Source organism: Myiozetetes cayanensis, unplaced genomic scaffold (genome assembly GCF_022539395.1).
Source record: "Myiozetetes cayanensis isolate MyiCay16 unplaced genomic scaffold, myiCay2020 scf1, whole genome shotgun sequence".
Lineage (NCBI taxonomy): Eukaryota > Metazoa > Chordata > Aves > Passeriformes > Tyrannidae > Myiozetetes > Myiozetetes cayanensis.
The window spans coordinates 41,400,623-41,427,490 of NW_026086604.1; the positions used below are offsets into that span (position 1 = coordinate 41,400,623).

At 40.0% G+C, this 26,868-nt stretch overlaps 1 protein-coding gene across 8 annotated transcripts in view; it reads right to left on the reverse strand.

Annotated features, from left to right (window-relative positions):
* Positions 1-26,868, reverse strand: part of DTNA (dystrobrevin alpha) — a 234,015-nt gene that overhangs the window by 59,018 nt on the left and 148,129 nt on the right. For all 8 annotated transcript variants that reach the window (XM_050330826.1, XM_050330818.1, XM_050330809.1 and 5 more), the window contains 3 exons: positions 11,574-11,787; positions 4,034-4,119; positions 2,367-2,521 (listed from right to left, as the gene is read on the reverse strand). In XM_050330826.1, coding sequence (XP_050186783.1) covers positions 2,367-2,521; positions 4,034-4,119; positions 11,574-11,787 — 455 coding nt within the window. The remainder of the gene's footprint in view (positions 1-2,366; positions 2,522-4,033; positions 4,120-11,573; positions 11,788-26,868) is intronic.

Below are 26,868 nucleotides of genomic sequence, written 5' to 3' on the forward strand. Positions count from 1 at the left end.
AGAGCAGTGTCCCTTAAAAAGACACCATCAGAGCAATTTCCATACATTTTCCTCCTGCAGTTTTCTTTCAGCTGCTGGGAAAGTTGAAACTGAAAGCTGTTTTCTAAATATACACTACATACAGATGGAGTCTAGGTTTGTGGAATAACACTTGTCTAAGTGTTAAAAAAATGAAGCTAGTGTCTATCTTTTCAGTTTGGGATAAGAGAAGAGAATTTTTTAAAAAGTGTTTTTTACAATAGTAACAACACTGTTTAATGCACACTTTATATATAACATCACATCAGTCCTACCTATGGGAGAAAGTGGTGGTGATAAAATTCCTTTTAGAGCCACAGATTTGTTTTCTGAAACATTAAGTCCCTTGCTTCAGCATTTCTGTTCCATAAATTTGCTGATGAGGAAACAGTTGTTTCTACTTTGAATAGCCATTCAAACTAGCAGTGGTTCATCACAGGCAGAGGAAAATACACGGTTTGATGAAGTAAACCAGTATAATGGGGAATAATAAAACATTTCTGCCATAGGAAAAATCCTTTCATATGTAAACTGAAATAGATTTGACACCCTGAGCCAAAAGATCATTCCCAGGATCTTTTTTCACCCTGAAATTGAAGAACCTATATGTATCAGGGGGTTGAAAGGTTTGTAGTTAGAAAAAGTGATCCACAGTTAGAACAAGAGAGAGTGCCAAACTTATTCCAAGGTATCAGTTTTTGATAATGCTAAGTACAATCTGAGAGAGTGAAAGAATGACCTATGGTGTGACTACAACTGTAAATACCATTTATCATAGTATCACAGAGATCTGGGATTTTTTTGACTTTCATTTCAAAACTTTGTTTCATCCCTAGTGAGGATGTAATGAGAATTACATGCAGTCAATTTAAGTGAAATATTAGACTAGATTTACAAGAGTACTTGGCTGCCTCCAGATGCAAAACAGCAGCTTTGTAAATCTGCTGTATACTTACAACAGTCAGACAGACTTAACTCCTTAGCTCCAAATGGAGCTTGTGAACAAAACCATCTAATGTCTGCTTGAAAACTTTGTTTCTTAAGGTACCTTAATGCATCTGCTCCACTCAGTTGGTTGCTCTCAAAGTATCATTTCTGATGGCTACTGAGATAGAAAACGAGGCCTGAATTACAATTTTTTCAGGAAAATAAATTCCTTTTTTCATCTGTAATAATAGCATGTCCAACATGCAAAGCTTGAATGTCCTGTTGCCACACAAGAGCACTTTCATTACTTTAACACAAAACTACAAAAAGTCACTTCAGTATGTAAAACTCTTCAACACAACGTAAGATGAAGTGCTGTATTAAGTCTCCCTCTGTGAAACAAGACTAGTTTCACATACGCATTTTAAATGATTTGGGAGATGATTCAATAAATGAATTTCAACAGCGCCTTTCGGTTGACTGGAGTGCCTATTGATTAGTGATGAAACTGAGGGAATACAAAAAATGAGACTCTATTTTGCATGAAAATGACACTATTCCTGCTCCATTGAACTTACTTGTACAATAGCATTCATTTAGTGAATGGAAGGAAAACAACTTTATTTATAACGTTTTCCCAGTTTCATCATCTTCCCTTACTTTATATTTATGGAATTATACAATGTGATGTGTGGCAAAAAGCCAGAGGAATTCTCTCCTTCTCCACTGAAGAAGTGGACAACCAGCCTTGATTATGGGATCTTTTGAAGTGCTGTGTATTACCTAAAGCCAAAGTACTGTACTTAGTGAGCCTACAGAGTCTTGTGAGCTGTGAAAAAGTCTTGTATTTTCTTCAGGATAAATTCATTGCTTTCCTGAGCTATGTCCCTGATGTTACTGGTAAGAGACCACGGATTTCCTAATACATACTGACTCCCATTTTCAAAAATGTTTTAAGGTGATTTTCTTCTCACTCCTAAACTTCTTGTGTGTGTCTCACTGGGAAAACCTGCAGTCTAATTTTTTTGGGTGGACCTGAGCTTTTTATGGGGAAGTTAAAGTCCTGTGTATGCTTATACCAACAACAACTAAGTGAAGTGTAGGACTGCATGTCTTGGGGTATATATATATCACCTAAATGTAAATATCTAACAGGTGCTTAAATTAGGAAATTAGTCTCCTTAGCCTCCCTAATTTAGGAACACATAAGTCAAAATCCTGCTCTGAATCACTTTCAGAGACCAGCTTCCTGTTGACAGCACCAAATCCACATGCCAAAAATCAGCCAAGTGGACCTTCCCTCCATCCAGCCATGTGTTTCCTGGGTGAATATGCACATATGTGTGAGAAAGGAAGAAAACATTGGCCTGCTCGAAGGAGTGATTGAGATCCTGTGTCTGGGATGCTCACTCTTCATTTACCTGTTGTGAGAAACAGGATTTTGCTGACTGCTCAGTATAACCAAATGAAGGTCCTTCAAAAACAGCTGTGGGCAGCTTGAGAACCTCCCGCAGAAACATGTCGTATCTGCCATAAACCATCACTCCACTGGAGTCGGAAATCATTGAGAAAATATCTGAGGGGGAAAGAAACAAGAAAAGGACACAGCAGTTTCAGTGAGAGCTACAGAGTTGCTCTGAATTCAGTATCATCTGATTTGAACCAGAAGCCCTAAATATGTTTCGCTTATTGAAACCTCCCCTATTACTGCATCTTTAATTCCAACCTCTTCCAATAGAAAACAAAGAGAATTATTTGCATAGAAAAAAGCAGCTGATTTTAATACTAAAATATTCCTGACTTTTTTTTTTTTTTTCTTTTTGTGTGGCCATTTTTTAATAAAGTCTGATGCATGGCATGAAGCAGTAATTTAATGGATAAGAAGGCTCTGATTTGACAAGACACGCAACATCAGCTTTTTGCCTACTGCCAGCTTGCCATATCAAATCAAAATCTTGACAACAAGTTCATTAAATCACTTATTATTGTTTTGGACACACAAAGCACTGAAGGTCTTGCAAATTCATTACTTTTCACTCTTCTACCTTTTTTATGTATAAAAATATCACACTTTTATTATTGCAGGGATGCATGTTTCTAAGGCTCTACTTTTCTGCTTGTTTAAAATTATCCTGTGCTTAGCAGGAGATCACTGACTAAGGAACACTATCTGTTTTTCAGGCTGTCATGTCAGTTGCTTCATTTCCAGGAACCTGGATGGGAAATTCTGACAACAGGACTCTGGGACTGCTGACCCAAAAAATCATCATTGTACCCCAGCCTTCCACTGAAAGGACCCTGCTCCTATTCCTAAAGCAGCTAAAGGAACAAACAGTGTTCACTTTATAGCAGTGCTCAATTTATAATTTATAACTTTAGTTCGGTCTGTATTTGAGATTCTACATAGAAGTAATATATTAAAAAATGGTACCAAATCTGGAAGACTAAATCAGCACCTGGGATTTCTACTTGTCTACTCTAATCAACACCAACTTGCAAACTCTGTTTTCTTGGGCTGAGGTAGAAGGCCCAGGGGAAACTGAAGGTTTTTTTGATCCAGAAGTATGGATCTGAGCTATAGACATCACTAAATAGAAAGTCTTCCACTGCACCTACAAGTAAACTATGCCTTTGCTATTGGAAAACTGGGAATAAACCATGTGGAATGAGAATCACCAAAATAGATGGCATAAGCATGTGCCCTGTGGGAAGAAATATAAACAGTCCATAAATACATCATACTTCAAGATGTGAGCGAGATTGTTATTAAAAAATAATCAGAAGAAATTGCTGAATGATGCCTCATGATGTTGAGGCTCTCAACCTGTACTCTGAATTCAGTAATACCAAAGGAAAAAAACAGAATCCACCACTCAAGCTCAATATATGCAATTTGGCTTTAAAAATATGAAGTTGAAGTTCAGTGAGAAGTTCAACCAAACATTTAGTGGGATTTATATGGAGAAATATATAGTGCAAATCCCAAACCCGACCATGAAACTCTAACTTACCCTAATTCCCTCATACTGTTATTTCACCATAAGTAACAGATTTTTAATAGATAAAAAATGTCACCCAAAAGACTTACATCTTAATTTGTCCATGATTTTTCCTCCACAAAGTGTTGCCAAGGCCATTTTGACAGCAAAAACGGAAATTTTACCATGTCCTTCCCTGTTCAAAAGTAGAAAGTAGTCATAATTTACATGTCCATTGTATAATATGAGCCTCTGTCGATTTAAAATGCGTATCACTGACATCACTTACTGTAATGCACAATATATGTGGATCCACATACAAAGAAATAAGACATTTAAATGGAAAGTTTGTTTTGTGAGAACACACATCAGTACACTGTTTTGTAAAGATCTCAGAGCAGATTTATTATATATATGAAGCTTAGTATTACACTGTTTGTTACCCTCATCCTTTCTCTACATATCCATATACATGTAAGATAGACATGAATTGTGTACTCAGATCTGTACAATAAAGCATGCTACGTGCTTCACTGCTACGTTCATTAAGTCACTCAGACTTTAGGAAGTGAGCCAGTTCCCTAAGCTTGACTAGCTAATAATCTTTAAAGCTCAGTGAATTGGATTTAGTTCTATATCAGTGTAACCCATAATTCTAAATATTAATTCCAGTTATCCTTTACACTCATCTAAAATTCTGCTTTTTGTCAGAAAATCAACTGGAAATACAGGTAAAAAGTAATAAATTCATTACTTCAGTATTTTAAAAAGAAATCTTTACTATGTTCTTTAATGCTGACTTCTGTGTACATTTTCTTTTTCATTACATTGAGTTCCCTTTGACTGGCTTCATAAGATTAAAATCCCAGCAGAGTAACTTCCAGACTTCTTTATTTCCGTCCTTTGTTGACTGGATTCTGGTTTGTGTAAACCAGGACTTAGCACTGCTATGGCTGAACTTGCAGTCATTTAGTATCTTTTGTGTGCATGCTACCCTTTAGACCTCTAGGAATTTTTCTGCACTATTTCATCATGAGGTTTCCACCTGTCTTTAAAGAGTTGTTATATTTAAAAAAAGAAACGGTAAGTGGAAGGAATGGCATTATTAAGAAGCAATGGAAGGTTCAGAGGAAGAAATAAAGCCCGTGTGGAAGTGCTTCAGATTTATTTTTCCCAGGAGGTTTAGTTACATTTACTAATAGGATTATAATCTTGAATGGCAGACACATATCAGCTTGGCTTCAGCTTTCCAGCCCAGAGCCATCGGCTTTTCCCATACTCACACGATTACAGAACAGAGCAACAGAAAAGGAAAAGACTTAATTTATCTCTTCAATCTCTTCGTTCGAGTTGATTAGTTTTGACACTGTATTTTGTATCGGTCATTTGTATTCATAAAAGCATCACTAGAGCCAGCATAAATTCAATTTGCCCTCCAAATATGTCTCTGTGTGCGTGTGTGTGTGTGTGTGCATACATGTACACACATGCATATATAAATACATATGACGGATGAACAGACAGGATAATGGGGCCTAAGACTTGCCAGTGCCATTTGGATCTAGAAGGGCCCTAAGCTACGTCTAAGCACTACAGATGCCCCTGACTGGGGCCTCACAGCATTTGCCATGTAAAAGCAAATGCTGAAGCAGTGGCTCACGGCAGCATGAAGTGCTCTACAGAAGTCAGTGCTCCCTGAAAGAAGCTTTAGGCTGGCTAATGCAAAGAGATACGAATTTTACTAGTGGAAATAGGAGAGGACAGAAAATATCTTGATTTTATATAGCACCTCTCTTGCTGAGGTTACTCTTCAGAATCCTACAGAAAAGCAGTAGGAGCATAAATGATGTCAAAAGCAAACCTTGAAGCTGATGTGCACTTAGCAATAATACAGGATGGAGTACTTAAGAAAGGCAGCGATGGCCAGGGCTTAAGGTTATCTCCTTCTGCTTGGGAAAAAAAGGGCAGAAAATAATACATGCTGTTAGACACCAGAACAGAGCAGAAGGTTTCTTCTAATGCATAGCTGCAGAGAGACAGCCTGTCCCCAGAGCAAGGAAACCCCACAGACTGCCTGACAAAATCCACAGACCATACAAGGCTAAGTCCAGCTCCAGGGCTTGAATTTGCCTTCTGGGTCACCAAGGAGAGCGGTACAAATGGATGACACTGTCATTTGCCAGGATCTCTAGCAGTACTCATACTGAGACAACCATATGTTGGGGAAAGCTATAAAGAAATAACATCACATCTTTAGAAGTAGTAAATAAGTCCCATGAAATGGACATGGAGAAAATACAATTTTTCTCATTAACTAGGCATGAAGTTGTGCTCCAACACTGTAAAGTATCTTATCCAAAAGTAATGTAATTTCTTGGTTACTGGTGGGCCTCCTACTACCTGACCCTAACCAGGGCAGCCAATTCTGAAATGTCAGAGGCTGCAATTACAAATTCTCATGTTTCAGAGAAAAAAAATTATTGACATCAAGCAAAATTTTTTCATGTAGGAGAGCAAAATGCATAATGACCCAATCTCTGAAATGCATTTTTTTTTTTTCTGGACTTCCTTTGTAAAAGCTGGCTGGCCTCTGTGGCTTTCAATGAGTAGCAAAGGCGGAGAAGAGAGGGAATTAAACAATTCAGTGCTCTGAATAGATGGATGAGCAAGAAGTTATATTTCCAAAAGAGACACCAAGCATCTTTGTGTATTGAAATCAGTACTATTCATATGTGCATTTGATTAATAGTCATGGGTATAACTATTTCCTCTTTTCTATGTAGAAGTCAAGCTTCCCCAGACCAGACTGGGTCTGTTTCACAGCCCAGAGCCCACAACTCCATTCACAGGACAGGTATGTTAAGGAATAGAAAAAATTCAGCTATTTTCTTATCAGTAAAAACATTGCAGAGGGAATAGTTGGAGATGATCTAGCACAAAATATTTCCCAGTCTGTTAAAGAGAATCTTTTAGGGAATGACTCAATTGAATAAGGCTGGCATTCCACCTAGCTGCCTAGGCTTTGACACCAGCCTGGGACAAATTTTTCAGAGAGGTTTGAACTTGTCAACTTTTTATAGTACTTGGCGTGCCAGTGAAGGAAATGTGTTATTATTTCATAAATCCACTTAATCACCTTAGGCCTTGAAGCAAAAGCTACTGCCCAGTTTTAACATGCACTTAAAAACAGAGATCAGGCAAGCTTCTGTCCAGAATTTTTAAGTCTGAACACCTCATTCTGCTCATTGGTTTTGGTCTATCAGGGTCATCTGCCACACGATGCTGACTCTCACACACCAATGATAAATTAATTGGAGAAGGATCTCTGTGAATTTTGAAATTTTTTGACTTGCAGTTTTATAAGGTTGCACACTAGTTTACTTTTAGTAGCATGAAGGAACATCACACTCAGTGTCATGTGAAATTTTGTACACTATAATTTTCCCCCACTTTTCCTCCCTTCAGTGTTGAGCAGCAGAGAAATATAATTATTTCTAGGCTTAATGAGTCCCCAACACCATGAAAAGATCTTAAAAAAAACGGGATGTAAGCTCAGCATGGGCAGTGGCCAAGTTGGCACACATGTCATAGCACTGCACTGTGGTTCCTTTTATGTTTTTCTAGCTAAGTTTTAGCTCCTGAGAAGACATCTGTATTGCAGGCCTAGGGAAACAGTCCTTGCCAGAGGGCACAGAAACCTGCCAGGTTTTCAGTGGGCTAGATACAAAGAGAGAAGCTCTGTTTCAAGCTTGGAGGATCTTCAGCTAGCGCAATACCCACAGAGCAGCATATATATTAACTAGAACTAAAAAAATGAGACAGTTGTAGGTTTATTTAAAACGTGAAATAACTTGCCTCTTTTGGTTCTTTCATATATGTTGAATTACAGACACAACACAGCAGGAGCAGCCATAGCCCTGTGTGGCCACGAACACCAAACCTATCCATGATCACTTAGAACAGCCTTCTCATTTACTCTGAAGAGCTATTTGGTTTTGGTCTACTGTTTTGATCTCAGAAAGATGTTCTGGGTATTTTACGGTTTAGGGGTTTTTTCCCATTGTTGTCTGTATTCTTAGCATCAAATGTGATCATATAAACATTCATTAATGACATGAAAAATAAGTCCTCAGTAGTCATCTAGAAATTCGAGTTGCATCTCTGCAGGTCAACTGTTTCCTTAAAACACAAGGCTAAGAAACCAATGAGTGAACCCAGATCAAAGAAAACAGGTTTAAGAATGGCTCTTGTTATTTCAGTATGATTCATGCACCACATTTTTTCATCAGAGAAGACTGCAGATGATTTAATTTAACTTTCCAGTTTCTGTAAATGGGGGGAGAGTGAGAACACTTCATCCTGCCTCACGGCTCCACCTCTGTTCTTTCTATATCATAGAAACATTAAACAGCTTGGGTTGGAACACCTCAGAGAACATCTAGTTCCAACCCTCTTGTCGCAGACAGGAACACCTTACAGTAGGCCAGGCTGCTCAAAGCCACATCCAGTCTGGCCTTGAACACTTCCAGGGACGGGGCATCCACAGCCTCTCTGGACAGCCTGTTCCAGTATCTCACCACCCTCATAGTGTAGAATTTCTTCCTGATATCCTAGTCTCTTAGGCCTAAACCTACTCTCTTCTAGTTTGAAGACATTCCCTTTTGTCCTACCACTACATGCCCTTCTAAAAAACCTCTCCATCTTTCTTGTAGACTCACTGCAGGTAGTGGAAGGCTACAAATAGGTCACCTTGAAGCTTTCTCTTCTCCAGGCTGAACAAATCCAACTTTCTCAGCTTGTCTTCACAGGATAGGTGCTCTATCCCTCTGATCAACTTGGTGGCCCTCCTCTGAATTTGTTCCAACAGGCCTGTGTCTATCCTTCCTGTGCTAGGGACCCCAGAGCTGGATGCAGTACACAAAGAGATGTCTCAGGAGACAGGAGTAGAGGGCCAGAATCACCTTCCTTGACCTGCTGGCCACATTGCTTTTGATGCAGCGTATCTGGGCTGTGAGCACATATTACCAGCTCGTGTCCAGCCTCTCATCCACCAGCACCCCAGGTCCTTCTCCTCTGGGCTGCTCTTGATCTGTTCATCCCCCAGGCTGTATTGACATGGGGGGTTGCCCCAACCCAGGTGCAGCACCTTGAACTTGGTCTTGTTAAACCTCTTGAAATTCCCATGGGCCCATTTCTCCAGCCTGCTGAGTCCCTCTGGATGGCATGCAAAGCACTGTTTGTCTCTGAGCATGACACCACAAGAAAAGACCCTGTTCCTCCTTCCAACAACTTGTAGCCTTCAGCAGAAAATGACCTTTCTGCTGCACTGGAGCGGAGGGACAGGAGTAACATGGGAAGCAGAGACATCAGCTCTGGTTCGATCTCAGCAGCTCTCACACCATCCCTGTAGGATGTAGAGCCACCTCCCTCACAGCAGGAAATCTGGACCACCACTGGTTGCTGTAAAGTTAAGATATGCAAGTACCCCAGAAATTCCAAGGCATCAGAAAGAATTCAAAAAATTTATTTAGAAGGCTGGAACACGAGAAACTTGTGAAATACCTAACAGTGAGGTTTACACACTGGGCCTCAGGGAGAAAAAGGCAAGTTCCCACCCTCTCAGGGCCTCTTCATCCTCTCTGTTTCTCCCCTGCCTTCCCAAGGTCTCTGTACATGTCTGTTAGGGCTATTTCTCTCCGGCATAGGAGAGAGAGAGATAACACAGCTCTTTCTGCAAACCCCCTGGACTGCAGGAGCAGAAAAAAATCTAACCCTCTTGAAAAGGCACTTTGCAGGCTTCCTAAGGGAAAACAAGAATTTTTAGCTTTCCTGTTACAAATTCTTCCAAAAGCAAACTATCCCTACAATTGCTAAAACAACATCCAACACAAAACTTCAATAATATGAACCATACTAAAGGGTAGGGCACATTTTGAGGATCAGATGCTTAACTGGTATGTTTATACTTGTGACAGTACAGACAGATGTTTAAACTCCCATTACAGTACGGGAGACTGAGATGACACATATCTCCATGAAGCCTGAACTTAGGTATCTCAGACTGCACTTGAGCCTGATCCCAGATGTTTGGTATATTTAAAATGGGGTGATAGGCAGCTAGTCCCTATCTCTGACCCCAGAGCTGGAAGCCTCTTCCTAGTGGTTCCTTTGGTGTCTATGCCCTTCTGGGAAGTGTATCCTATGCACTTCGCTCAGAGGCGGTAAGACAGACTGAGTAGCTGCTTGACAAATGGAGGGAGGATCACAGCCTCCTCACCCCTGTGAGGGTCTGACTGGAGCCCATAAACAGGTCATGAACCACAGCACATGGGATGTTTTCAGGGAAAGCAAAGCCTTACCCCTTTAAGAACATTCTCTGATTCCCTGCAGCGGATTAAATTCCTCTCCTCCATTTTGCTGCAAGCAGCCATGCTGTCTAGCTGAGATCTTTACCCCTTTACAGCAAGCTACAAACCAAGTACATTATCCCAGGCCTTGCTTCCACAGTCCTGGGTCTTACCCTGTGTTCACCAGCCAGGAAGCAGTCTGCTTGTGGCATGCAGCAATGAATACATCTGGTCATTTTAAGTATCTCTTAGTATTCTTGTCACAGCCACAATGGTAGGAATTAAAATGCCTGTTCCTTCCTTTATTGCCCTTGAGGGGAAAAAAACATTCCTGAAGGCTGTGGTTTCACAATGTATTGCCTTTTTTCTTCCCCTCAGAAGGGGCAGAGGAGAGGCTGAGAACAGCCTTCTCATGTGGAACATCTATCTACTTTTTCTCCCTGTTGCCATGGTGACTGAGCCACCGGCTGGTCTGGCGCCGAAAGGTGCTCATGACACCCAGTACCCGGGCATCAAGTGAGAGGACTGGAAAGAGGAAGAGGGCCAGCATCCTTACTTTAATGTGTCATGGCCAGTGTTTTCTGCTGGTGAATTTTCAAAATATAAGCCATAAAGCAACAATAGGCCATCTGCATCTGTCAGACTTAACCACTGTTCTCCAATAATTCAGTTTTGAGGACTACAAATATTGCAGTACAGGTTGCCAACTAGTATTCAGAAACTGTAATAGGTATGGGGAGCATACTAGTTAAGAAAAGTGGCTCGCTCTATCTCAAACTTCCTCTTGGTGAAACATGAGTCCCATGCAGCAATAAACAACATGAATTTCATCACCTCCATGTCTTTAGTCCTATTTCTGTCCTGCTCTCAAAATCATGCTGCACTGGCGTGAGCCAGGAAAATAAAATTGCTTACAGCTGCAAGACCTTGCAGGGAAATGAGCTCTTTCAAAATAATGAGCTATTAACCCATGGCACTGCCGCAGAGGCATTGCAGTGGTGTCAGCCACTGGTGTGTCAATAAATAACAAGGCAAATTAGAAGTGCATGTAAATTTGTTTCTGTAGATAATTCTTCTTTGATATAAACTGGAACAAGTCTGAGTAGCTGGATGAAAACACAGTTGTGCTGAATTTGGCTCGACAGAAAGGAAAGCAGAGGTCCTTAATTTAGGTTGTCTCCCTAGTAAGCACTATTCACATGCTTGTTATTTGGGTCAGAATTCAACTGTTTTCCAAAGATATTTCCAGAGCAAGTAAAATCCTTTCACCAGCTGGGAGAGGAGGGAAGAAAGGCAGACTTACGGATCAAAGGCTGCTAGCAAGAAGTTGAGCAGTAAGCTGATGGATTGCTCCACGTTGATCTGGTGAGTCGTTGGCATCCGTTTGTTGAGCTGGTAGAAGATTGTTGAAATCACAGCCTCCAGGCGGGCCACGTTCAGTTCGATGTTGGGGTCTAGGTTGTTCAGTGCATTTTCCCTCAAGGCTTCTATCACATTCCAGATGTCCACCAGGTGCACTAGGGGACAGGACAGAAAGACTCAGCCGGGACGCGTGCTCCCGAAAGCAACCGAGAAAAAACGTGACCTCCTCCCACAGGGTGAGGAGTAACACAACCACGCACAACACGCTTTGTGAATACTTAAACAAATTAATTTATTTCCCATCACTGAAATTTGGTGGAGGAATGAGCAAATAGAATTCAAACGTGTTAATAAGCAAACAATATATTGATATTACTAGTTGTAATGTGTACAACCTCAGCTCAGGAAATCATTCCTCACTGTATAAAGTACTCAAGTAGTAAGTCTATATTATACACAAATCACTGGAAGGTAAACATATGCTAATTGTCTTTTTGAACCATGCCTTTATGAATTCCCATTCAGAAGTTACTCTTAGATATTAATTTGCATAGCAGATGGGCTTTTCAGAAGATCCTACGAATACTAAGTGCTTATCACATAGTGATATTTTGAAAATTCTTTTCAGCAATTTGTATGGAAAGCAAAATATTTTACAGAAACAGAATTGCAATTGAGTCAGGGTAGACTAGCTACATTTAAACAAATAACATGTAATGAAGTGATCCCAAAATCATATCTTGTGTCTTCCAAATATATTTGCCGAATGATTTGTTAAATCTCTCTCTTTAAAGTCTCAATCTAAGCTGACTTTGATGGAAGTTGTTTTTACCTACAAGGACAGCTTAAAGGACAATTTCTGCTCACCCTTTGTATTTTACCCAAAGAGAAATCTTGCTTGCATAGCACTGTTATTGTGGCACTATGATTGGCTTGCTGCAGATTGGCATTTCCAGCAGTGGAGAACCTTGCCAAAAGTAAAAAACCCCCTACATTAATTAAAAAATTGGATTTACTTCAAAGCTGAACTCAAAGATTCATCCCTTTTTTTAATCTTAAGTATTACCTACTGTCCTACTCAAGTGTCAGTAAGAAACAAATCATGAGGTTCAGGGTGAAAATTCTCATTTTTTTTCACCAGAGAAACTACTGCATAGTTCTCATGACCCAGCATGGCAGTACATCTTATGATGTATCAAGAACCATCTGCATGTGGAAGGAGATCCATTTCTTTTCTGGATAGAGAAATGTAATTCTAATCCTCATTACATTTTCACTTGATTGGTTTGCAGGTGCTGTCTCAGACTGCAATGTAAGCTGATAGTAGATAGATAATGAAACCAGATACAGTCATTTCACTTAGTCTAGAATTCTGCCTTATGATTGGGTTTCCCTTCTTTTGCCTTGGGAAAAAAATAACCTCTTAACCCTGCCAGTGCATGTGAAAGCCCAAGGAGGAAGATACACCATACAGATGAGTGGTAACAGCAGCAGCAACTACTTTAGGGACTAGACAAGGTACTTTGTCACTACTTCTTGCTGTTCCCTAGCAAATAACTGGGAAAACCTGAAAGATGCAGTTCCATTGTGACACCTAAATATTTATTTTATCTTTGTATTAAAAGGAAACTTTTATAGGCAGCCTTGTAGGCTGACAGGTTGCCTTCAGTGTGTCATCCAGAATTAAGCTGGGTGGGTGGAGTATACAACCTCTTTGAACTCTTCCTTTTTGTTTTCTAGCTGCTGGAAGAGCAACTTCCCCGTAAAAAATCTGGCATAGGTCTCAGATCATTTTAATGCAGTCATTCAAATTCCCACTTAATCAGTTTCCACTGTCAAGTTGCCACAGATGTCACATAGACATATGGGAGGTGAATGATCTCCAGGAAGAGAGCCTGCACATAAGACCCTTTCTGGGCAGCTTCTCCATATGGTTCAGAGGCCAGACAAGGCAGAGAACGGAGGAAGTCACCAGAAAGCAGGCCATCATCTGGTCCGGATGAGAAGGGTTAATGAGCATCCCACCACTGTAAGGTAGTCAAGGAAACCCCAAGAAATACAGAGCAACATGCCAGAAGATGCAGCAACAGGCTGGACCATGTGTGTGTATTTCATGGCCTTATCAAGAGGCAGGCAGGAAGCAGAAGACAAAGTGTGATGTTTCCCTCGAGGTCTCACTGTCACTGGCCATGAGGGCTGTTCCTGGTAATTCAGACCAAGAAGATGAAGAAGATGCTTCCACCAGCAGTTTCACCACTGTATATGCGTAAACTGTCAAACCCAGGGAGGTCGTGGAGACATCTCCAGTCTCCTCTCTGGAAACATTCCAAACCCACCTGGATGTGTTTGTGTATCACCTGCTCTAGGTGAACCTGCCTTGGCAGGGAATTGTTACTGTATTGCTACATTAACAAGATAACATTGTGAGAAATTACCAGGCATAACAAATAGCAAAAAGAAGAGTAATGCCACATGCTGATGGCTCACCTTGACTTGAGACTACACTATCAAGAGAGCAATCTGAGAAACAGTGCAAACAGGGGTACTAGCACTGCTGACCAAGGCAGAAATTACTAGGGTAACCTTATTATAAATACTATATAAGGATCTAAAATCAGCAACATTAGAGCTGGTGGGAAAGGTATAAACAGGGACAGGCTGTTTATCTGTGAGTGCAAGAGCAGGGTAGCAGAAAAAAGCATGGGAGTGGAAAAGGGGAATTTAAAGGGTAACAAATCATGTCATCAGAGCTGTTGGGGTACCTTTCAGGCAGTCCCTGCACCTGATGCGTGGAGGAACTGTTTTGACCATACATATTTACTTCTGCAGTCATTGGCAACTGCGATGGTTTCCCTAGCATCCCTAAAAGGACGTTCAGGGAGGGTGAACGAGAACATCCAGACTCCCTAACACTGAGAATTTCATGCAGTAATATAACTTTAATTGCTATAGCCTAGAAGTGGAAAACTCTTGAGCAAGAGAACATGGAGTGAAAACGAGGCTGAAATGGGGGTTGGTGTCTTTATTCTTCACATGATCTAGTACTGATACTATGTAGCTGTCAGATTTTAATGTGGGGTTTTTTGCTGACTTTTTTCTCCTACTGATATTATATTTTTCATCATGCAGCCATATCCAGAGTTAGTTTTGATGATGGTCCTGGGAAGGAAAATGTCCAGAGGCCAGCAGACGTGGGACTAATAACATCAGTATACACTAAACATCTGAGAGAAAATTACTGCTTTTAGTGTTAGCTCTAACCTGAAAGCCTCATGAGCCCTCCTGATGTTCATTGGTATGCCAGAAAGGTAGGGCACAAGACTAAGAAAATGAGTTATTGGAAATTACACAGCTGTAACAGTCTCCTACCCACCATAAAATATTAGTTTCAAGGAACTGCTGTGTATTTGTATTATAAATAATTTTACTTGGGCCTTTTTTTTTTTTCCCCCGAAACACTTTGGTTCCACTTGAAGCTGAATAAACAACAATCCTACTGCACTATTTTATTTTTCATTTTATTCATTAATTTTAAATCTCTCTACAGAGGCTGGAAACCAATACTTCCTGGAGGAAGAAATGAGGATGGACATGAGCCAGGCATTTAACAAGAACTACTAATTCTGAAAGTAGCTGATGAAATGTTTAGCTCAAAATCACAAGGAGAGTTTGTTAGACTGCTGTGCAGAGGTCTGAAGTCTTTGACCTTTAGTCAAGTCAGTTGTTACAAACAAGAATTCACACACCTAAATGAAACGTAAAGAATTAGATGTCTACTCTCTGCTGGTGATCAAGACTCCCTCTCATCTAAGAGAAAGAAAAAAGCACCTTAAAGCATCTGTTGGGAGACAGGTGGGATGAACAATGCTTTGAAGCTGCTCATATTTCTTCGCCCACAAAGTCTAAAGCAACAAGTTTACATGAGACATGTAACCTCGGAGCTGGTAAAGTTAACACACCTTCCTCTTTAAACATTAGGAAAAGATGTCTTTTCTAGTCTGACTGCTACATGACATAGAATAATTCAGGTTTTATATAAAATATGAATAATAAATACTTCAATTCATATGAACAGTTACCAGATCCTGTCATAGTCACTACCTTTTACACTACACTGCTTGACCTTGTGCACATTACATCTGGGTGTAGTGCCCTACTACCTTGAATTCTATTATTTTTAAGTTTACTCACACAGTAAGCAAACTCTTACATATTATATCACGCTGCCAGATCATGTAATCAACGCTGGCAAAAGGCAGAGTAAAACACAGGACCCTCCAAGCTCCACTCATTTCTACTAATAGAAATTTATGCCTACAGCTAATGTCATACCTGTATTCTTTTCAATGTAATAACAGAATGTTAACCCTGCAAACTTTGCAAAAGCTTACATTTCTTATCTTCTCTTCTACCCATTTTTCATAATACCTGCTATGCTCATTTATTTATTTATCCATCCCTGAGACTGTTTTAATCTCACTGAAGAAGGAGTATCTCCTTACTTTGCACAACATGTAGTACGATAAAACCCAAATCTGATTTCTACATGCTACTATGATCCTAAGAAGATGAAGAGTTTGCAGTGTAACAAACCAGCATACAGATGTAGGAGAGCCTTCTATCTCCTAGAATCTGCCTTTAATTCCCTCAACAGAATAAAACTCCGCAAATTTGTTTTTAACTTCTTATTGCTGTTGCTGTTTTTGCTTCCTTGCCCACATTTCCCCCCTGAAAAGTGAATTATGCCTCAGCATGAGGAAGATGCCCTTTCTGAAGTGGATCTGTCAGTTGTTCCTCCAGTGCCAGAAGATAGGCAATAGAAGTAAAAGCTGCTTGTATCTAGCACCTGTGTGGTATAAGGCAATCAAAAATCATGCAGCCCAGCCAATCTTCATGGAGCCTTCAGAAAGGCCTTGCACTCTGCACACAGCACAGTTATGCAGGTGTAGATCTCACTAGTTTGCCTGATGCTGGGAAAAATGTGGACAATTTCCACAAGGAATTGCTAAACTACATTTCCTTTTAGATTTTCTGTTAAGTGATTTCTAAAGTCACAGTTAAGCTAAAGATCAGTGTTATTAGATCTTCTACGGTGAACACTGTCTGCTGACTTTGATAACGTTAAGTATTATTTAAACACAGTCATAGAAGGTTTCATATTTGAGCAGGTTCAGCAACAGACTGAAATTAGTGAATGTAAATAAAGTTCAGTGTCTGGACAGAAGTGCGACAACACAGGTAAGGAACATCACAGATGGCTGCCATTCACTCCACAGCAATTGTTGCCAAAAAATGCACACTTTGAGGAGACCCTGGCCAAAATGAAGAGAATTAAGATTAATGCATGAAAATACACGCCAAATAACAACTGTTATTTCCTTCACTGAACTTCTTCAGATGTTAAAACAACATTTGGAGAGTGCATGTTGCCAGCGCATTGAGACTGAACTAATCAGTCTTTCCCTGCAGGATGAAAGGGTGGATGAAGATGTGTGGCTCAGACTGAAAGGAATTTTATATTTTCTTCAAACTAAAAAGTTTTCAGATACCCTTCAAGTTTTACATCCTGCCTTTCTGCCCTTATCTGTGTTCAGAACATCTTTTCCTATTACCTTTTACTATTTCGATGATGAGAACAAGCAATTAGTAGTTACGGTGCAGAATTCTATCACCTAAAATTCTGTCAACAGGTTAATTTGTGGAATAGATGTACCCTGGATACATTTGGAGAAAGCAGAATTTAACACAATTTTACATTGCTTACTATAAACACATACATCAATTTTATTGATCTTGATCCTCCCTCTTTTCTTCAGGCACTTTTTAGAGTCTTCATTAGCAGGAAACCAATGTATTTTTAATTTATTGTAAATAGTAACTTTAATTTATTTGCACTAAGTAATTTTCTTTTTGGTAGATAATAATATCTTAATAGACAAAATGAGAGAGAAGAGATGGACTACACTCTTTTTTTCAACTCATAGCAAAGAAATTAAAATTTATTTATGCAGTGAATGAATTTTTCTCTCTACCATGCAGTCTATTTAAAATTATGGAAAGGCTAAGAGATACAGCTAATCTTGGATATATCACTAATCTCAAAGGAGGCAGATTACTTCAAACATCAGTTGTCAAGAAATGATGTTGCCCTAAGCAAGCATAAAAAAGAAAACTGTACCGGAAGTTTATCTTCTAAGTAGTTAAAAAAAAAAAAAAAGAAAAAAAAGTTAAAAACAGTCTGTGTGCTTAAGTTTTCTTACCATTAAATGCACCTACTTGTACAAAAATCCTCATCTGTTCTACTTCCTTCTTTGTATTCCACCTGAACCATGAACTCTACAACATTATCTCTCCATTTATTACTAAATGAACATGGAAGACGAGATTACATTTAATCAAACACCAGAAGCTATCTAAATTAGGGCTTAAATAATCAATTCAAATTTACTTAACATACAGTAGGTCTAACTACATCTAGGTTAAACAAGCCCAAGTTATAGTTAGGACAGAATTCCTCCTTGATAGATTTTCGTTTTTTGGTGGATATAGGAACAACTTTTAAAGAAGCATTAATTTAAATTATTTCCAAAATTTTGGTATGCATTTCATGAAGATTTTAGCCCAGTAAAGCTCTTAGAGACATGCTTGAATTTAAGCATACTAGTACTGTCATTTGAAATCAATGGCACTTGACTGTATGTCAGATATTTCAGGTGGATTTCATTATAAGGGAAAGATTTATGCTTCCTTGTCTAACAATCCTAAAAATATTATAAAATACGTTAGACAATTCGTTTTTTGATTAGAATCTATGAACCCATCACAAATCAGGGTATTGGAGCCATTTGTCATCGTCATTGGTGAGAAGCCCTGGGAAGTTACTCATGCTTTCTGTTTGGCTCCCTCTGTGCTGCTGCCAGGCAGGTAAGGGAGGACTGCCCGAGGGATGTTTTTCCTCAGCTACACCTGTTTGTGGTAAAGCTTCACATCAAATCAGTCAGTCATGACCACTGAAGGCTCTATCTGCATGTCCCACAACTACGCACGTCAATGTACCAGTTATGATGGCTTGAAATCTTTTACTCTCTCTGGTGCCAAATTACATGAAAATGTACCAGGGTGGTGCTTCTGCTCAGGGCTAAAATGAGAAACTCTTTGGCTGGGTACATCTAGTGACAGCTGTCACTCTAAAGAGTCTGGCACATGCAGGCTACTCACGGCCCAAATATCTGAATCTTTGCTCAGTCTGTACCTGGAAATGTCCTCAATGTTCCTATTCCTGCTCCCATGTCTCTCAGGCTTCTCGTCTATCTCTGTTGCCCACTGCTGCTGCCAGGCACTGTTCATACAGCCCAGTGACTTCTAGCACAGCTGGATACCTGCTAGGCAGCCGATCCAACATGTTGGTGTGTGCTGAGCCACTTCCAAACATTCTGTGGGCCATCAACAGCTCTTGGGCTGGTCACCACTTTTTCCAAAAGCAAGGTTGGTGGACTTCTAGCTTGTTATCATATATTTGAACGTACGAATGTAAAAATGTATTTTATTGTATCTTCTTGCTATTTCACTTGATTTCTAGGTTTTGTAGATGCAGTGATTGCATTTTGTAGATGCAAGCTTAAAGAAGAAATCACCAAAATATTCAGAACATTTACGGACATGCTGTTCTGATCCCAATACGCTTTGTTTTTTAAACATGCGCATACAATGGTATGAAAGGTTGTAAGAGGATGGTATATTGATAACCAAAAGTAACCACAGACAACACTCAGTTCTTCACTAAGAAACCAAAGTCTGTTCAAAGACTGCACATCTGAAATGGAATTTGGCAAGTCTTACTGGTAAGTCTCATTTTCAGGATAAAGGCTCCTGTAATAAACGGGACAGCCTGGAGCAAGGAAGATAGCCTTGGTGAAGGAGGAACCAGTTAAGGGATGCTGGTATGATCAAGTCCATCAGACCTGATGAGGAATGCACCCACAAGTGCTGGAATGCACCCACTTGTGCACCCACAACAAGCTGGTTGATGTCAATGTAAGACTACTCGATTGTCTTTGAAAGGTTGTGGCAATTGGGGAAGGTTCCTGAGGGCTGTGAGAAAGCAGCTGTCACCTCATTTCCAAGAAAAGAAAGAAGAATCCAGTGAAATAAAACCTCACCTCAGTCCCTGGAAAGGGGATGGAGTGAATCCTCCTGGATGCCATTTCCGAGCATATTAAGGTCAAGAAGATGATCAGAAGCTGTCAACATTGGACTTATGACAGAGAAATCATGTGTGAACAAGCTCTTTGCCTTCCCAAATGAAGTGACTAGCTCAAGAGACAAGAAAAAGTAGTGGATGTTCTTTATTCTGGCTTTAGCAAGGCTTAAAACACTGTGTGCCATAACAGCCTCCCTGGCAAACCGCTAAGTGTGGACTCCGTAAGGTGACAGTTGAGGTGGACTGAAAACTGTCTGAACACATTAGCTGAAAATCTTGTGATCAGTGACACCAAATCCTGTTGGGAGGCCAGTCACTAGGTGGTATACCCCCAGGCATGAAACTGAGTACAAAACTGTTTAACGTCTTCATTAATGATCTGAATGATGGGACAGTGTACCCTCAGCAAATCTGCAAGTGATACAAAACTGGGAAGAGTGACTGATACACCAGAGGGTTGGGCTCTCCGAGGGACCTCAACAGGCTAGAGAAATAGGCAAAAAGGAATTTCATGAAGTGCAAGAAATGTAAATATAAAGTCCTGAAAGTGGAAAGGAATAACCCCCTGTACCATTACAGGCTGGGTGCTGGCTGGCAATATGCCTTTACAGCAAAGGCAGCCAACTTTCTCCTGAGCTGCACTGGGCAGTGTGCTGCCAGCAGGAAGAGAGAGGTACCCTTCTCCTCTACTCAGCCCTGGTGACAGCAAAGATGATGAAGGGACTGGAGCAACTGTCATATGAGGAGAGAGCTGGGACTCTTCAGGACAGAAGGCTCAGGGGGACTTTACAAGCGTGTATAAACACCTGGCCACCAAGATGATTAGAAGGATGGAGCATCTCTCCTATGTGGAAAGGCTAAAATAATTGGGATTGTTCAGCCTGGAGAAGACAAGGTTTCGTGGTGAGCTAGCTGCAGTATTCTAGTACCTGAAGAAAGCCTACAAGAGAGGTGGAGAGGGACTTTTTACAAATGTATGTAGTGACAGTGCAAGAGGGAATGGCATGAAACTGAGAGTAGGTTTAGATTAGATATGTGAGGGTGAGTGAGGCACTGGAACAGGTTGCCCAGAGAAGCTGTGGATCCACCATTCCTGGAAGTGTGCAAGGTCAGGTTGGATGGGGATTTGAGAAACCTGGTCTAGTGGAAGGCATCCCTGCCTATAGCAGGGAGGTTGAAACTAGATGATCTTTAAGGTCCCTTCCAACACAAGACATTCTATGATTCTATGATCCAGGGAAAGGAAGTAAAGAACATGGAGACACACTCTTCTCAGGGAAAGAATAGTGAAAGGACAGAAGGAAATGAGCACAAATTAAAATACAGGAAAGCATTTAAACATAAGAAAATTATTTTCCCTGTAAGCATTGTCAAACACTGTGACATGTTGCCTACAAAGGCTGTGGAGTCTCCATTCTTGAAGATAATCAAATCCAAACTGGACACAACCCTGAGCAATCTACTGTAGCTGATCCTGCTCTCTCCAGAAGTCCCTGCTAATCTCAGTGATTCTGTGATGTCCTTGTCCAATCATAAACCTACACTGCAAAAACATACAATAACTGCTTCTGGAGAGGAATTAATGTTACCCCATAATGTTGGCTTTTCTCTAAAATCATTGCTCAAGTAAACTGTGCTCCAAGGCCCTTTTCTAACACATGTAACAAACAAAAAACAAACAAACAAAAGAACCTGTCCTGAGGTCCCTTGAATGCTTGAGAAAGAGTCCTCCACATCCCCCAGTGGTTTTGTGTGAGGTTTACAGAGTGCCTTCACAGCAGTCTGTATACTCGTATATTCCCTCAAGCTTCCCTGTGAAGGCCAAGGGATCTCAAGAGGGAAGTCATGGTTTCATTTAGTTACCTGTCAGCTGCATGGATTCCTTCTCCTCATCTTTTTCCCTGTGCTGTGAGAGTGCACATGTGTGTGGTGTGCACCGGTTCAATGGGAAGCCTGAGTAAGGCTATCGACTTCTACCTGCCCGTCCCAGTGGTGAGGAGGAGTGCCTGGATAAGGAACTAAACATTCACATCAGTCAATGGAAACACCTTTCTTCTCAACTAGTGTGCATATGGAGTAAGTCAGGTGTGTTTGGACTCACTGGATTCAGGCAGATCGCTTGTCCATGTGATGCCACATGGGACAAGAAATGTCCCAGCCATCAGGAACTGGGGTGTCTGTGCATGTGCTGGCCAGCTGCACACTGCATGCACAGAAGACATTCCTGTCTGGGTGTCAGACCTGGCTGTTGGGTGTCTGGAAGTCTGCAGGACACAGTATGCACAACAGAGGCATTGAAAATTTTGGGGAAAAGTTCTAAAGGTTCTCCTGTCTGCTTATTCAGGCCTGCATCCTATTATCCTTTACCCATGTTCTGCTCAGAAGGCAAAAAGAGTTATTCTAAAACCTTCTGAGATTCTGATCACTACAGCACTTTGGTCAAGTACTGCTAATGAGGAATAATCATTAGGCCAACAATACACCCAAATCTGGTCTTTTTACTTTTACTACAGTACCAAGGTGTAAGAGTGTGTAAAGATCCCCAGTAAAAATTTTTTCTTTGACATTAATTTAATTCAGAATAACAGTTCTTTCTCCCTTTCTCCTGCCCATCTTGTCTCACCTATATTTAACCTAAGCCTGAAGGGCTCTCTGTGGGTGGCAGAAGCAGCCATCAGTCTCCACAAGGAGCAGCACTAATGACAGTCAGTTCTGGAAAAGGGAGCAGTGGGCTGGGAAACTGTTATCATATACTTGTCAGCCAGATGCTGGCAAAGTATCTCCTTTTTTTAAACATGCTTTGAAATAATTTATTTTAAATGATGAATGAAGCAGGACATAAATAAAATGAAATAATTTAAAAATCTAACTCTAAGCTTCTTAGTATTTTGATGACAACTGGGAAAGAATTAAAACACTGCACTGTTGCTAAGAAGTCACATGGCTTAAATCCATTGATTACACATAATTTTCTTATTTATGCATTAAAGACCAATGTGCAAATAGCAGACTTGTTGCTGCATGTATGAGAGAGCCAGAAACTTTACAACTACCCCTTCCACAAAAGATAATGGTATTCCTAGCTTAGGTGTCTCTATTATTCTTACTATCCCATTATAAAACTATTCTAATAAGAAAGGTTTTATTTGAGGCATTGTGGGATCAGGTCTTAATCTGACTTAATAGTTCCTTCAAAAGGATTTTGCAAGTGTCAGCTTTCCATTAACCAAAGAGGACATGAGGTAACAAGACTGGGTTATTAAATATGTATGATACACAACAGCTTTCTCATTTCTCTTAAAATTAGGTCAATTTGCCTTACATTTGAGTTCTTCTGTCAATTCTTAAAATTACAGTAATTCAATTTTTTAATAAAATATAACTCTTGGTACTATATTACAGCTAACCAAATACTAGGAAAAAGCTTCTGGACTCCCAAAAGGTGGTAAAAAACATCTCTGAGGGTGGGCGATACTGTATCTGGAGTCGATATTCAAAGTTTTCTCTGCTAGAGATCTGGTTAATCTGAAACTGAATAGAGAAACTGAATTATGAAGACTTCCAAAAACATTTCCAGAGAAAATAAAAAGCCACATTTCAGCCCTCCTACTTAGAAGACTAAACTAGAAGTTCAAAAATGACTGAACACACGAGAAGGAAAAGATAATTGTAGAGGCTGGCGCAACTCAGGTGTTGTGTAAGTACCCAAGACAGATCAGCTTTCAGAGAACAGGTAGGACACAGTGCTCAAGCCTTCTGGCAGCCGCCAGTCCCGACCACAGGATGGCACTACTGGGTATATTTTAGTAAATGCAGACACATTTGCTCCAACATTTTAACTCTACTGGCACAATGTCAAGCGAGCAAACACGAATCAAAGCTGTACATCGCCACTGCTGTCTCCAGAAAACAGCCCTGTCTCTGTACTGAGCTGAATTAAGACTATGTGTGTGGAGATGAGGCTGTGTGGATGTCCTATACAGCTGATCACACGTGACAGGCAAACAATGCCAATCCCGTGAGATGGAAAGGGCAGAATGTCTTCATGTTGAATGGCCTTATTACAGTGATAAAATCTCCTCTAGAAGTATATATCTTCAAATGCCAAGTCTAACTAAAACTACATCTTTAATAACTTCATTTTTTCCCCTCTGATGCAACTGGTGCCAGCTCTATCTCCCCTAAAACGTTTCCCATGTCACAAGAGGACTTCAGCTTGCTTTGACACCATTACCAGCCAAAAGCAAGTGCAGCATGATTGCAAACGTTAACAAATTGGGTTATTTACATTTTTCATTAATTTTGAAGCAGTGTTAGTTACCAGCTTAAGGATACAGAGTATTATCCCCAATCCCATATTAACTGCTGTTTTCTTTAAAAAATAGCTTGTGATGACAAGAGAATATGCGATTTAACAGTTCTTTACAACAGTTTCTTACCTGATGGCTATAGAAAACAAGTTGAGATTACATTATCAACCTTTAAGTCATATCACAAAGGTCAATGAAAAAGAATGAGCACCTATTATACATTTAGAACTGCAAGGAAACAAAAACCCTCCTTGGCACATCTCCTGTTTTTCAGAGTTTGATGCATGGTTATTTGGTCTTCTGTGTTATTACTTTTTAAATCATTTAGGGTTGGCAAAGCTGTAAACAGCAACACAAGGTACAGAATACTAATGAAAGATGAATCATGCACTTTCTTGAACATAAAAGATGCAATATTTTACATATATGCAAATTCTTAACCTGATCCTTATTCTATTAACTTAAAAATGTTCTTATGTAACATGGACTGAATTTGACCCGTAACATTTTCATCTATTAAAAATAATTAGAGGAATACTTAAGTTGAATTTAATGCTTTGGTAAACTGATTTTCAACCCCAAGCACAAGAAACATACTAAAGACAGTTAGCACATGCTTCTCTCTTCTGAAGAGTTTGGTTCAATCCAGAGGGTTTCTGGGCCAAAATCCCAGTATCAACTTTGCCTGTTCACAGTGAGAGCATTGCTATAAAGCAGGACATTCATGTGACACATGGTGAACAAGCACCAGTGAAAAAGCATCTCATGACTGAAGTCATAAGGACAGTTCAGACTGATCTTATTTAACCTTTTGTTGAGATTGGTAATGGAGTTGCTAATTAGTGCCACAGATTCAAGCTTTCATAGGTATTTAATCAGGTGTTACATTTGAAAGCAACACAATTTATTTGCCCCAAACTTTTAGGGATATGAGCTATAATCAGCTTTGAGATAAGGAGAGACGGATCCTAGTGTCTGGAATATCCATTTTTTCGGTATCAATTTCACTTGATGAATTTCGGTATCGATTTCACACAATCTTTCCACATTTGCCCTCCTGACATTTACTCATATTCAAAGCAATGTATTCTGCAAGAGTGGGTCTGTGTCCCACTTCCCAGCTGATTTGCTCAGTAACCAGGACTCTCATATCAGAAGGCAACTGCAGTGTCTCCCCTTACAATATCATGCACTAAAACTTCGCAACTCTTGAGGAAATAAGGAATAGGCCAAGGAAAGGAGAAAAGCTCCAGATGATAATACAAACATAGCTTGACAATCAGCAACAACGAGAAAGGAAACAAGACTGCAAAATGTGAAATGACAGATAAATGAGATTTAGGTGAAGTTTCGCACATTTATCCTTTCTCATGTGTGTGACAAAAGCTCTTTAATGATGTTGTCAGGGCCCCTAGATGGAGTAAGAGTCTCGATGTACACAGCCACTTATCCTTTATTTTACACATGCAATCCTTAAACATATCCTGCAAATTTGAGACAAAATAAGAGTTTCAAGGCCAAATATAGATGAATGAAATGTGGAAAATTAAACCTGGGGAAGATCAGGACCTTTACAAGAGATGCAGTATGATACTAATGCTGACTTCATTTATCAGAAATTGAGTTCAACCTCCTCAAGAAAAACTCTGAGAGACTGATTCATTCTTTCCTTTATGCCATAATGATGGTAATGAGTTCAACAGAATTACTTTCAATTTACTTTCTATAAGGAAAGGAGACATCCACCTATCTATCCACATGGATTGAAGAAATAAGAACTTCTTCTGGAATTAGCCCACACTTTGTTCAGTAAAGGGCCAAAGACAGCTCCCAAATACCCTGCTAGAAATCCTCTGTAGCCAACAACAATATCACAGATACAACTCAGTCTGAATCCAGATGTGGAATGCCTTGATTCAGAACAAGGAAAACAGCCTCTGAAAAGCCACTGTATATCACAAAACTTAATGCCATGAAGTTGAATGTTCATTGTGTATGTAGTGACACAGAACTGTATTAATAACAATACCCACTGAGGACATATTGTGCAGTCTCTTCACATTTATAAAAGCAGAAAATTATTTTTATGGTCCAACATCTTCTGTTTTCACAATTTGTCCTAGCATACCAGGTATTTGCTGCACCAAATCTTCCACTAAGATTTACAGAAAAAAGAAACTAGGTGGAGTAAAAAAATGATGCAACAGCTAAGATAAAGCTTCCATTTAAATATTCCGGGTGTTATGAAATTGATCTATATTGTTGGAGTTACACAAACCGGACTTTTGATGTAACTTAAAACAAATGAGAATGGAAAAAAACACTCTTTGGGAAGTACAGAAGGAGAGCATTATAATAAAAATGTTGTCAGGTCCTACATTCTGACCTCCCTTCTAGGGATTATTTGCTGTCTTCACCCCAAAGAAGTCCATAATTGCTGAGAACATTCACCACAGTGTCCCTGCTGGCTCCACAGTGGGCTTATTTTTAAAAGTTACTAGAGAAGGGAAGGAAGATGAGCCAACTGACAGCATAAAAACCAGGACAGGGTAAAAAAAGATTAGCAAAATTCCCAACTCAGCAGATGCAATGGAGAAAGAGTTCAAAACACCATGAGGAATTCCTTCACTGAAAGGGTTGGTAAGCACTGGAGTGGTCTGCCCAGGGGAGTAACCAACCCTGTATTCAGGAAACGACTGGACATGGCACTTTCTGCCAGAAAGTCC